At 39.3% G+C, this 13,625-nt stretch overlaps 1 protein-coding gene across 1 annotated transcript; it reads left to right on the top strand.

Annotated features, from left to right (window-relative positions):
* Positions 1-3,542: 3,542 nt before the first annotated feature.
* LOC117676510 (mas-related G protein-coupled receptor member H-like) lies at positions 3,543-6,280 on the top strand. Its single transcript, XM_087888834.1, has 3 exons — positions 3,543-3,675; positions 4,760-4,897; positions 5,178-6,280. Exon 3 carries the CDS (start codon positions 5,316-5,318, stop codon positions 6,180-6,182), a length of 867 nt encoding a protein of 288 aa, XP_087744960.1. The 5' UTR covers positions 3,543-3,675; positions 4,760-4,897; positions 5,178-5,315; the 3' UTR covers positions 6,183-6,280.
* The last annotated feature ends 7,345 nt before the right edge of the window (positions 6,281-13,625 follow it).

Genomic DNA, 13,625 nt, shown 5'->3' with positions numbered 1-13,625 from the left:
TAAAACTGTTTTCTTATATCAAGGATTCAGTCACCTTGACTCTGTTGATTTTTGACTCCTGAGTAGAAGTTTTAGAGACGTACACCAAGAATTCTGAAGTCATGTTGTGGAGAGTCTGGGCTGAGGGTTTTTACATTTTTTTTAAAAAAAAATGATTTATATGCCGCCCTTCTCCGAAGACTCAGGGCGGCTTACAATGTGCTTAGCAATAGCCTTCATCCTTTTGTATATTTATACAAAGTCAGCTTATTGCCCCCACAAACTGGGTCCTCATTTCACCTACCTTAGAAAGGATGGAAGGCTGAGTCAACCTTGAGCCTTGGCGAGATTCGAACCCTGCAGTAATTGCAGGCAGCTGGTCTTAATAAGCTTAATAACATGGTGCCTTAAACCCCTGTACTACCAAGGCTCTCTGATTTGGGAGGGTCTGAGAGGCTGATGAAATATCCTTTATCTTCAAGACGTTAAACTCTAGCCAAAGGAGACCTCAATAAATAAGGTATCTAACAATATCTAACGATTGTGAGAAATATTTTCAGGGTTTTATTTGGCAAGATGGTCCTGTACATTCAAGATGCTAAATTGGAGCCAAAGGATTCCCAAACAAATTCATAGATGGATGTGGTGCCTTGAGGAAATCAAAGATCTGTCAACTGAAGTAGATAACATCATTTCCTTGGTAGTACAGTGGTTTAATGCACCCTGTAATTAACACAGCTGCCTGCAATTTCTGCAGGTTCGAATCCAGGCTCAAGGTTGACTCAGCCTTCCATCCTTTCTAAGGTAGGTTAAATGAGGACCCAGTTTGTGGGGGAAATAAGCTGACTTTGTATAAATATACAAAAGTATGAAGGCTATTGCTTAACACATTGTAAACCGCCCTGAGTCTCCGGAGAAGGGCGGCATATAAATCAAATAAAAATAAATAAAATAAAAATAAATTTCATTTGATGTCACTGTCCTTTTCACATCTGCCAATTGAAAACTAGCAAACCAATACAGTAAATGGTGGCAAAGGTACATAATACGGAAAAGGTAACAGAGCATCCAAAAACTGAAATGAAAAGACTTATGAGAGCTATATAGTTTTTCTAACAAGATACAAGTAGACCTCAATATACAATGGCAACTGAGGCAAGGACCTAATTAGGTTGCCACCTAACAAGAAGGAAGGACTCACTGGAGAAGAGCCTAATGCTAGAAAAGATTGAGGGCAAAAGAAGAAGGGGACGGCAGAGAACGAGGTGACTGGATGGAGTCACTGAAGCAGTAGGCGTAAGCTTAAATGGACTCCAGAGGGTGATAGAGGACAGGAAGGCCTGGAGGAAGGTTGTCCATGGGGTCACGATGGGTCGCACATGACTTCGCAACTAACAACAACAAATTCTGGATCCTGGCGAGAGTCGGAATTACACCAAGTCCTTGCCAATTTGATATATTCCTAATAAACAGACTTTAATGAAAATGGATGCCTTGGGGACATATTACTTGGAAGCTTGACAAAATAACACTTAGATTTATATACCTCCTCATAGTGCTTTATAGCCCTCTCTAAGCAGTTTACAGAGTCAGCCTATTGCCCCCAACAATCTGGGTCCACATTTTACTGACCTCAGAAGGATGGAAACCTGAGTCAAGCTTGAGCCAGTGAGAGCTGAAGTGCTGAACTGCTCACAGTTGGCAGTCAGTAGAATTAGTCTGCAATACTGCATTCTAACCACTTTGCCACCATGGTTCATAAAGCTATTATATTGCTCTGCTGATCAAGGCAACATCTGTGGGTGCTACAGGAAACATAGCCGGGTACTCCTGAAGCACTTTAGCACTAGCTCTCACGACTAACTGGAGCCCTCACTCATTACCACTCCTACCTTTCCCTCAAGTCCCCTAAACTTGTCCCTCTAACTGACCACTTGGGAGGGGATACCTACTGCAGGCTAGGAGGGTCTTTGCACAGCTTACAGTTGTGTATCCATTGCATGTATTCTTGGACCAAGAAGCCCTGCTCATGGTCACTCATGACCTCGGAAGTGCGTAAGATCTCCAACCTCCAGGTATTTCACTGTGCACTCAAGACCCTGTTGTTCCACCAGGCCGGGCTATCAACATAATAATTTTAAATTGGGTGTTTTAAATTTCTGGGGTTTTAAATTGAGCCGAATTATTTAATAATTTTAAATAATTTTAATTGATGTTTGTCTTGTGCTTTTAATAGCCTGTACACCGCCCTGAGTCCTTCAGGAGAAGGGGGGTATAGAAATAAAATAATAATATTATTATTATTATTATTATTATTATTATTATTATTATTATTATTATTATTATTATTATTATTATTATTATTATTATTATTATTATTATTATTATTATTATTATTATTATGACCTCCAGGCTAGACTACAGCAATGGACCTTACATGAGACTGCTGTTGAGGAGTACATGGAAGCTTCAACTGGGCCATGACACAGATGAGCCAATATTCAGCCATTTTGTACTTTTCAGCCAATATTTTGAATGGCCTTCCATGCTCCTTCTGAGAAAAATGTTCGCATACAAAGTGGAAGTGACAGATTGGGCTCCTAAAGCTATCCTGTTGCTCTGCCATTTAAGGAGCTACAGCTGTGGTGCTGCAGGAAACACAGGCAATTGATAAATGGGAGACATGACTGATCTAACTTTACTTTTCCTGCCTTCATGACATATAACAGATCTCAAAATTGCTGGCTGTACTGATAAGAAATGCCTGCTAGATATATTTGCTTTGATAATCTCTAAATTCACATGATGCTTTTTTTTTGTGAGCATGGCCATCATACTGGAAAATTTTGTCTCTGGTCCTTTGATTTTAGATTCCCCAAGTAACCTACTCTGGAAAGAATAAAATGGATTTCATCTCCAGCTTTGGTGTGATTTATTTAGCTATAGCCTGGGAGGCAACGGACCATGTGCTTTGAGGGAACACCAATCAAAGCATGTGATCTTTCTAAAATCACCTAGGAGAGTTCAAACACACTGCTAAACCAGAATTGATGGCATTAATCTCAGTTTCCTGGCTTCACAGAATATGCTGATCTAATAAACATGGCTTGTATACAAACCACAGTCACATTTTGGCTTAGCATAATATATGAACTCAGAAAACAGTGATCTCCAAGCCACAATAAATTTATTCCTAATTATTGTTTTTAAGCAGAGCAATCAATTTAATCATCATCTTACTTTCAAATTCCATTCTTCTACTGTGGGGGATATACTCTTCCTTCCATTATTGCACATATAAACAACCTGGCAAACTCTAGGTAGGGCACATCTAGTAAAAAGATTCTTAAATGCTACTTTTCATTTATCGTATCATAAATCACTGTGTGAACCGAATCTCAGTTCATGACCTTAAAACTCCTATCGCCTTGTGATATGATGGTATCTTCAAGCACTTCCTTTGCATCTTGTGTGCGATAGCCCTTTAAATTGCAAAAGTCAGAGACGCATATGACACAAGTTGTTGTTTTTTTCTTTCTAAAAACGTTTGCAGCTTGGTTCAGCTCAATTCCTCTTTCTCTGAAGAAGGAACTAACTGCATCAAGTGGAGGCCAATGGGAGTCCTTGAAAAAGATCTCATCCTTAGATTTCCAAAAAGACTTGCTGGTTCTGTTGGGAGATTCTTATCATCATCAGGTATGCTTCGGTTTTTGTAACTGTTAGTTGCAAAGTACTCCATTCTGGCGACCATCAGGATGGGATCAAGTGATCCTGCAGGGGCTCAGTGAGACCCAGTGGGACAATGGGACTCAGTTCAGTAGCAAATTTTTTCCCAGCATGGTGTGGCACCAATCTTCTTATGATTCACTCCAATAAATCTTAATATGTGTATTTTATGAGTTCTATTCTAGTGCTATTAATTTTCCTCCTCCTCCTCCTCCTCCTCCTCCTCCTCCTCCTCCTCCTCCTCCTCCTCCTCCTCCTCCTCCTCCTCCTCCTTCTGTATCTGTTTTGTAGTTGGTACCTTTCTAAAGCTCTTCTCTACATTTTAAAAATTCTTTTGTTATAGTTATTGCATTCCTGGTCTTTTGAATGGAAAAGGGGAGTGGGTAGTAATATCTCAGAAGGACCCTCCCTAGTTTTCTAGACAGTGAAAGTAAAGTAACGGAAAAGAACTTTCAGACTTGCAAGATTGTGTTACTGCAAACTCAGAATAAAGATAATATTAGTATTCATGTCTTGTGCTTTATGTTTGGACTACCCTGCTGATATTAATCTTGCTGATCAATGAGCTTTCACGGCTGAAGGTGGAACTTCACATTTTGTGGATAGTGGAAGCAACTATGCCACTAAGGGGATATATTTTTTGATTGATTTTATTATTTTTACTTTTCATTGTTCTGAATTGTGTAGTGAATAAGAGTCAGCTAGAGCTCTAGTTTAATAAATTATAGTTATAGTCAATTGGCCAGATGTTCAGATTGGATTTGGTGGTTTTAGATATCTACTGAGTCCTTCCCAAGGACCTGGGATAGACGGATGTGGTGGTTTGATGGTGTTAAAGGTATTGTCACAGTGTGTAGGTTTTTCCAAGTAAATCTGCCTTTTGCAATTGACTGATGATGATTTTGTCAATTCCGATGGTGTTTAAGTGATGCTCCAAATGTTTTGGGACTGCACTCAAGAGCACCTATTACTTCTGGTAATAACTTCATTATATTATTACTTTGTTTTCTGCCTTTGTATATTTATGACCAATAAAAACCATTCCTTCCATTAGTCCTGCAGTTGCTGGACCTGATTGTTTCACCAACAGTTTTGAGTCCTGTAACCAACTTGGCACCAGATGTCCAGAAACTCCAACATCTAGTGTGGTTCTTCTTGATCCAAGTGACAACTGGTCCTGGTAAAAGTTTCTGTAAGTTATGCCTCACTTTACTCTTTATCTGAGAGGCCCTCTTCATCTATTGCTGTTATTGTTATTGTTGTTGTTATCAGAGAAGATAAAGATGACAATATGATAATTATGGAGGAATGATTGAATCCGCTCTTATTATTATTATTATTGTTAGTTCAATTTATATGCCGCCTTTCTCCGGAGACTCAGGGCGGCTTGCAATGCATTTAAAAAACCATTATAAAAACATTTAAAAATTAAAACATTAAAACCCATTCTCTTCTCTCTTTTCTTCTAATAGGAACTTCCATTTGGAAAGCAGAGATTATTGCTGCATTACAAAAGTCTCTTGGTGGATTTCAGCCTGAAATACTAGAGTAGAGTATTCTGAATATTGTATTTGAGATTATTTGTCAATTATTTAGGTGAGCACAATAAGATGTCCGTTTATATTATCATAAACTCTATCATATTCATCATCTGCTGTATTGGAGTTCTGCTAAATGGAATCATTATCCGGCTTCTTGGATTCCAAATTAAGAGAAATCCTTTCACCATATTGATTCTTAATTTAGCAATTGCTGACATTGGGTTTCTCGCAATTTGTGGAACATCTTGCATTTTTTATTTTATATATTTTATAGGATTAAAAATTCCCTTGATGATCCTCGTCTATCTTTCTTACATCTTGTATATGACAGGCCTCTTTCTTCTGACAGCCATCAGCATTGACCGGTGTGTGTGTGTCCTGTTCCCAATTTGGCATCGCTGTTCCCGCCCAAAATATTTGTCCCCTGTTGTGTGTGCCCTCATCTGGATCTGCACTGTCCTCTTGAGTGGAATTTTGAACATTATGGATTTTGTATTTAATTATCATGGCTTCTCAAATCTCGATTTTGTTGTGACTTCAGTGCTTTGCCTTCCATTGATTACAATTTCTACTCTGATCCTATTCATCAAAATATGTCTTAAACCTAAACAGATCAAACGTGGACGACTGTTAGTGATTATCTTAATTACTCTTCTCTGTTTCCTTATTTTTACTCTTCCATTAAATATTTACGGGTTATATGCTCATTATGTTTACCTTGGTTATTCTTTCCAAGATATTCCACTGAATGTGTACATACCTTTGGGTGGTTCCCTAAACAGCACAGTTAACCCAATAATCTATTATCTGGTTGGGAGAAAGAAACAAGCTCAGAGAAGGGAAAGCATCAAGGTTGTTTTTGAAAGAGTCTTCAGGGAAGATGAAGCTCCTGAAAGCACAGCGATATCTACAAATGTAGTTTCAACCTCTCTGTAAAAATGTAGTTTTAACTTGTCTCTTATTTTGGATATCGCTTGACTACAAAAATGTGTTTCTTGCTACAAAAATAAAATATGAACTTATTTTGTTTCCCTCGGAAAAGTATGTTGTCAGAGTTCATCTTGAAGACTGGGGAAAGATGTGGAAAGCAAGGATGTTCCCTCCACTGCTATAAACTAACTATCCAGAACCGTGCCCCCAAAGTATGAAAATGATGGTTACCATAACTAAAACTGTTTTGCCATTGAGGTCCATTATACAGAGCTATATCTCAGGGATAATGCAGAGAGTTGGAACACACATTTGCTACTAAATATTTATGTATTGTGAGGGGAGTAACTACTACTGGATTAACAGGATACCACAACTGAGACTATACTTTAAAGCAGGGGTGAAATCCAAACTTTTTCCCCTACCAATTCTGTGGGCGTGGCTTGATAGGCGTGGCAGGGGAAGGATATTGCAAAATCCCCATTCCCTCCCCACTCTGGGGCCAGCCAGAGATGGTATTTGCCGGTTCTCCAAACTACTCAAAATTTCTGCTACCGGTTCTTCAGAACCTGTTAGAACCTGCTGGATTTCACCTCTGCTTTAAAGCTATTATCTTATGTCTAGGATTCAATCTCCCTGAACATATTGATTCTGGTTCCTGAGTAGAATTTTAAGAGATGTAGATCAAGAATTCTGAAGACATGTTATGGAGAGAATAGTCCAGGCAGAGTTTTTTCATCTGATTTGGGAGGGTCTGAGATGCTGGTGAAAGGCCATTTGTCTTCAGGATATTAAACTGTAGCCAAGGGACACCTCACCAAACAAGGTCATGTGGGGGAAAATTTTCTTTCTGCAGATTGGAAGAAATCCATATAGTCAATTTGGATAGTAACAAATGGGAAAACTGGAGAAAAAAAATTAAACCTACAAGAGGACAGGCAGTTTAAACCATCAATCCATGGAACAGGAGGATACATTTTTAGCCTCTTTCTGATGGCCTTTCCTTGCCATTCATACCTGCCACTCAAAAACTTATTTTGCATGAATTTAAGTTCAAACAAACAAACAAACAAACAAACAAACAAACAAACAGGATCTTTAGTCAAATTTATATTTAAACCCCTTTTCCTTGCTAACTGCCCAGGTTCATATCAAGCCTCCCCTTTCTACACTGACACTTGGTGATTATCTTAAAAAGCCAAAGAGAACATATTGATGTCATGTTCTGCTGATTAGAAATAGTACTGAGTTTTGCATGCTTCAAACATAAAGGTAAAGGATAAAGATTTCCCCTGTCCCATTGTATCCAACTTTATGGGGCAGTGCTCATCTCAGTTTCTTAGATGAAGAAGCCAGAATTGTCCGAAGACACTTTCATGGTCATGTAGCCAGTATAACTATACCTTGAGGTCCATGGAATGCTGCTACCTTCCATATGAAGTGATACCTATTTATCTAATCACATTTGAATGTTTTCGAACTGCTAGGTGGGCAGGAGTTAGAGGTAAGAATGGTAGGGTAAGAATGATAGCTCACCCTTTACGTGGTGCTCAGGTATCAAACCTGGGCTATCCACTTTCCAGGTGACCAGCTCAGTGTCTTTAATTTGTTTCAAAGAATTAAGTACAGAAACAATGCATAGGAAATGCTTTCAGCTTGTCTTCAGGCTCAGGTCATAGGCCACCATGTGAAAGCAAATGACTACACAAATGGAGAACAAAGCCAGCAGAAATATCTGTCAGGCTTCCAAGTAACACCCCCAATGAAATCAAACTCCGAGGCTTGAGTTTCTTCAAAGCTAATTTTTATTAGAGATGTCATTTTCTGGATTTTCCTCACCGAAGAGAAAATTCAAGCTCTTGCCCCTCATCCACAGGTCCATCACACGAACCAATCAGGCACCCTCCAGAATAGAAGATACTTCCTCATTCTTCTCAGCACAGCTGCAGGGCACCTTGGCCTTGACTTTCTAGAAAGAATTCTATTTTGACTACATATCTTCTTCACTCTACACAATCCCCCCTCACATTGTCCCACAGTAGAATTTGTGGCAGGCCTGAAGCCTGAAGGCACAAAAAGTAGAAAGATGGCTTCCAGGTTTAACAATAGGTTTAACCTACCATCTGGAACGGGCTTCCCCCGGAGTTACGAAACATCCAAGACTTACGCATATTCCGCTGTGCCCTGAAAACATTTCTATTCCAACAAGCTGGTCTGGCCTAACTCTCCCTTTTTAATTGGCTTTTAAACTGGCTTTTAAATTGGGTTTTAAACCTCTTTAGATAAATTTGGATGTTTTTAATCTTTGAGCCTAAATTACTTAATCTGTTTTCTTAATAGTTTTTAACTTCTATATGTATTTGTATTTATTATGGCTGTTCACCGCCCTGAGTCCTTCGGGAGTAGGGCGGTATACAAATATGAAAAATAAATAATAAATAATAATAATATCTGGATAGAATTCTGCTCAGTGTCTTATGGTGACAGCAATCTTATCAAATAGACTATACAAATTGAGAAGGGAGGGAGGGAGGGAGGGAAGGATAAGCAGATCTCGTTAAGTTCTCATGCAGTGAGATATTATCTGGCATAATCTTTTTATCTTGCATAATCAATATGAGCATCAAGTGACAAGACAATCTGATTCTTGTTTTTGCAAGATAATCACCAACGGTAGAATAAGGAGGCTGTCCAAGGACCTTGGCTGTCAAGTTCAGTTCTGAAGATGAACTGAAGAAGCTACTTGGCTGAGAAGCAAAATGCTTTCAAAGAAAATATAAAGAAAGTCCAGTTGCCCTTTGGAAAAGCACCTTTAGGGCATGGCCAAGAAAACATCTACCAGGGAGAGAGGTTAAGCTTCACTATCCCCGTCCTCATATTTTTAACGACCAAAGAGAGGAAATCAACTTAAGGAGCAGATAGTATCAAAACAAAAGAACAGGCTGTACAGTTGAATCATTGTGATTAGCTGGCTCTCATCCTCAATGGTCAAAGTCCCATTTATCAGCTGAGAAATCCAACTGTCCTGGAAGATTTGTTCTTTCATCTTCTCACATCAACTAGTCTCCTTAATCGGAGCATCTCCAAAGAAATATAATCTGGAGAACAATTTCCCCTGTTCTCCCAAAATCTTTCTTTATAAGGAGATGCTACATTTTCTGAACAGTTCTTCAAAATTTAACTCTGTCTGACTTGGCTTTGGATTCCCTTACCCTAGCAGGCTCAAGCCAACTCTCTCTCTTCTACACTGACTGTTGGCGATTATCTTAGACATCTTGGTGTCACATGATGCTACATTCTGATTAGACAAGCCACAGAGTATGTGTGTGTCTTTTAGACTTTCTTCTTCATGTCAGAAGCAAACGCTCTTCATGTTTTCCACAGGAGATCCATCTGCGTGGCACTGAATCCTCACTCTTTTATAAAAACTCCTTTGAAGAAATCTACTCAGCCTTTACTACCAGATGCATCAAATTCTGCAGGCAATTCTTTGAACTTTGAAATTTAAGATAGGATGGATGGACTTTCCAACTGTTATCTAAATAGGACTTAAATAACATTTGGTCCTGCCATTCCCAGTTACTTCAGCCCCCAACTGTGACATAATAATCTTCCTCTCATCAACTTTGAAGACTTCGGACCATCAATTTCAGGTACGTTATAATTTTGGAAGGTTTAATTAGACCCAGAGATATGCAAATAGAGCAATAGTCATTCCTTCATTAGCTGTATATTTCTATACCTGATATTTATATGTTGATTGTCATAACAGTGTCAGTTGAGGTTTCCTGGTTTTTACTGATTTTCCAACCAACTTTTAGCCATCATGACAGAAAAATAGAAGTATGTCAGAAGCAAACTAACTGTCTTGAACCCAAGGTCAAGGGAATAAAATGTTTCTTTAGCTTACCCATAATTGTTTTCCATCATGGAAAGCTCCAGTTAATCACAGGAAGTTTGCATACAGACATACAGGAAATCTATACAGTACTTTTTTAAAAAAAAATTGATTTATATGCTGCCCTTCTCCGGAGACTCAGGGCGGCTTAGAATGTGTTAAGCAATAGCCTTCATACTTTTGTATATTTATACAAAGTCAGCTTATTGCCCCCACAAACTGGGTCCTCAATTTACCTACCTTAGAAAGGATGGAAGGCTGAGTCAACCTTGAGCCTGGAGAGATTCGAACTTGCAGTAATTGCAGGCAGCTGGTCTTAATAACAGGGTGCTTTAGACCACTGTACTACCAAACTTGAATAATAAGTATAATAATAAGAAGGAAAGAAGCAACCTAGAACTAAGGAAAAATTTCCTTAATGGACTAGAATATCTCCAAGGCCCCTTCCAACTCTGTTATTGTTATTCTGTTACTTAAGTAGCTCAAAGCAGAGTGTATATGTGTATTTTCCCTTTTTTGGAAGTATCTGTAGCTCTACGAAACCTGCAAGTTGTCCATCTTGAATCTCCAAAGACCAATGAAAGGGTCCTTTTTGTAGACTTCAGCTCGTCATTCAATACAATCATCCAGATAGTCTTCTAGCTAAATGAAATCAGTTAGCCATGCCTGACCACACCTGTAAGTGGATCATACACTTTCTAACAGACATGAAGCAGCAGGTAAAGCTAAGCAGAATCACATCAGATACCTGCACAATTAGCACAGGGGCCCCCCAGGCTTGTGTTCTCTCTCCACTTCTCTTCTCTCTATATACCAGGGGTCAGCAACCTGCAGCTCTGGAGCCGCATGTGGCTCTTTCACCTCTCTGCTGCGGCTCCCTGTCACTCAAAATACGCGTCACAACCACCAATGTGCAACACCCGCTGGCACGCGATTTATTGAGCTTTTCCACCCCCGGTAGGCCAACCATGGATAAATCCAAGAAAAGAAAAGTTTCAGAAGAAAACAGAACGTTTAATTCAACTACATATGCTAGTTTTGTGGCCGCTCAAGAAATAGTCAGGCACGGGAAGGGTTTTGTGGCTCCTGGTGTTTTCTTTTCTGTGGGAAACGGGTCCAAATGGCTCTTTGAGTGTTTAAGGTTGCAGACCCCTGATCTATACCAATGACTGCATCTCAAAGGAGCCCTCTGTTAAAGTATTGAAGTTTGCAGATATTACAACAGTGATTGTTCTCATTCGAGACAACGATGAATCAGCATACAGACGGGAGGTTGAAAAACTAGCCTTGTGGTGCAGCTGGAACAGTCTGGAACTGAACACACTTAAAACTGTAGAAATGATAGTAGATTTTAGGAGAAGCCCTCCTATACTACCACCATTCACAATACTAGAAAACACAGTAGCAACAGTAGAAACTTTTAAGTTTCTAGGTTCTGTAGTATCTCAAGACTTAAAATGGACCCCTAACATCAAATACATCATCTAAAAAGCACAACAAAGAATGTTCTTCCTGTGCCAACTCAGGAAGCTCAAACTGCCCAAGGAGCTGCTGATACAGTTCTACAAAGTTGACTCTGTCATCTGCACTTCTATAATTGTCCGTTTTGGTTCTGCAACCCAACAAGACAGAGACAGACTTCAACCGATAATTAGAACTGCAGAAAAAACAATGGCTACCAACCTGCCTTCCATTGAGGACCTGTATACTGCACGAGTCAAAAAGAGGGCTGTGAAAATATCTACAGACCCCTCACATCCTGGACATAAACTGTTTCAATTTCTACCCTCAAAATGACACTATAGGGCACTGCACATCAGAATAACTAGACACAAGGACAGTGTTTTTCCCCCATGCCATCACTCTGTTAAACAACTAATTCCCACAATACTGTCAAAATATCTAAAAAGGCAGTATTTCCATTATTCTCATCTTCTCTATTACCTATCACTATCTTCTTATGACTATAACTTGTTGCTTCTATCTTCCGATTTAAATTGTTTAATTAGTATCCTAGTATGATTTATGTCAACTGCTTATTTAGTATCCATGACTATCACTAGTATTGTATCTAATGTTTTATGATAAATGTATTTTTACAATTGATCTATCACTATCATTGTACGTATACTGATAGTTTATGCACTGGGGATAAATTCCTTGTGTGTCTAATCACACTTGGCCAATAAAGAATTCCAATTCTAATTCTAATTTATCTCTTAGCAGGAATTTTTTCCCCATATCATCTCCTAGCTCCTGGTTTCAAGTCATAGATTATTTTCTCTTATTTATTTATTTATTTATTTTATTGAATTTGTATACCGCCTTACTCCCGAAGGACTCAGGGCGGTGAACAGCCATGGAATAAAACATATAAATACAAAATTTAAAATAGATTAAAACGCTTCCTTAAAAATGCTTCCTTACATAATTACTAATTTTTGCTTTGTAACTCACATTGGGATTTTGAATATCACAGTGCAATGGTGACAAATGGCAGAGAGGATGTTGCTGAATTTCAGTACAGTAAAAATATCCAACACAATCCAATACCAAACACATTTTCAGCTATTTGTCGAGAAGCATAGATGGAGCAAAACATTAGTATTTTTCTGCCTTGGGTGTGGCAATAAACAATTCAAGGAGTTGGCTCATTACTGCAGCCACATCACTCAACCTATTCATAGGGTTAGAAGAGAACAAGAATAGAATAACAGAGTTGGAAGGGGCCTTAGAGGTCTTCTAGTCCAACTCCCTGATCAAGCAGGGCATCCTATATCATTCCAGACAAATCTCTCCTTAAAAACCTGCAGTGTTGGAGCACTGAAACATCTGAAAGTGAGCCTTTCCACTGATTAATTGTTCTGTCAGGAAATTTCTCCTTATTTCTAGGTTGGTTCTCTCCTTGATAAATTTCCACCCATTACTTCTTGTCCTGCCTTCTGGTCAGGGGTGAAATGCTACCAGTTCATACCGGTTTTGGGTGAAACGGTAGTGATAAAAACTACTGGTCCGGGAGAACTGGTAGTAGAAGAAAGCTACCGATTCAGTTGAACCGGTAGTTTAAAAAAGTTACTGAGCTACTGGTTTGATTGAACCAGTAGTTTAAAAAGCTACCAGTTCCTCTGAACTGGTATTTCTGATGATCAGCTGTGCGGTGCGGTTTAGCTTCGCACAACACGCACCAAAAGGAGGCTTGGGAAGGTAAGTAGAATAGCAAGGGAGGGCTCAGCTGTGCTGCGTGGTTTAGCTTTGCTAGAAAGTAGGGAATCATTCGCTGGTGTACCGGCCAGCAAACCGGTAGCAAACCGGTTCAGATTTCACCACTACTTCTGGTGCTTTGGAGAACAGGTTGACCCCATCTTCTTTGTGGCAGCCCCTTAGATCAGAGGTGTCAAACTCACATCATCACGTTGTTGTCATATGATGTATCACAACTTCCATCCCTTCGCTGAACCAGGATTGGGCGTCACCAGTGCATGACACATCTGGCCCGCGGGCCATGAGTTTGACATCCCTTCCTTAGATAGTGGTATTACAATACAATATTG

This window comes from Pantherophis guttatus, chromosome 3, assembly GCF_059756535.1.
Source record: "Pantherophis guttatus breed Tessera chromosome 3, ASM5975653v1, whole genome shotgun sequence".
NCBI classification, from domain to species: Eukaryota; Metazoa; Chordata; class Lepidosauria; order Squamata; family Colubridae; genus Pantherophis; species Pantherophis guttatus.
Note: the sequence above shows the minus strand (reverse complement) of the source record. Positions and strands in the feature narration are given on the sequence as shown.

Bases quoted from the DNA above. Each gene is read 5' to 3' on its own strand.
- LOC117676510 (XM_087888834.1), top strand. From the start codon at position 5,316: ATGTCCGTTTATATTATCATAAACTCTATCATATTCATCATCTGCTGT.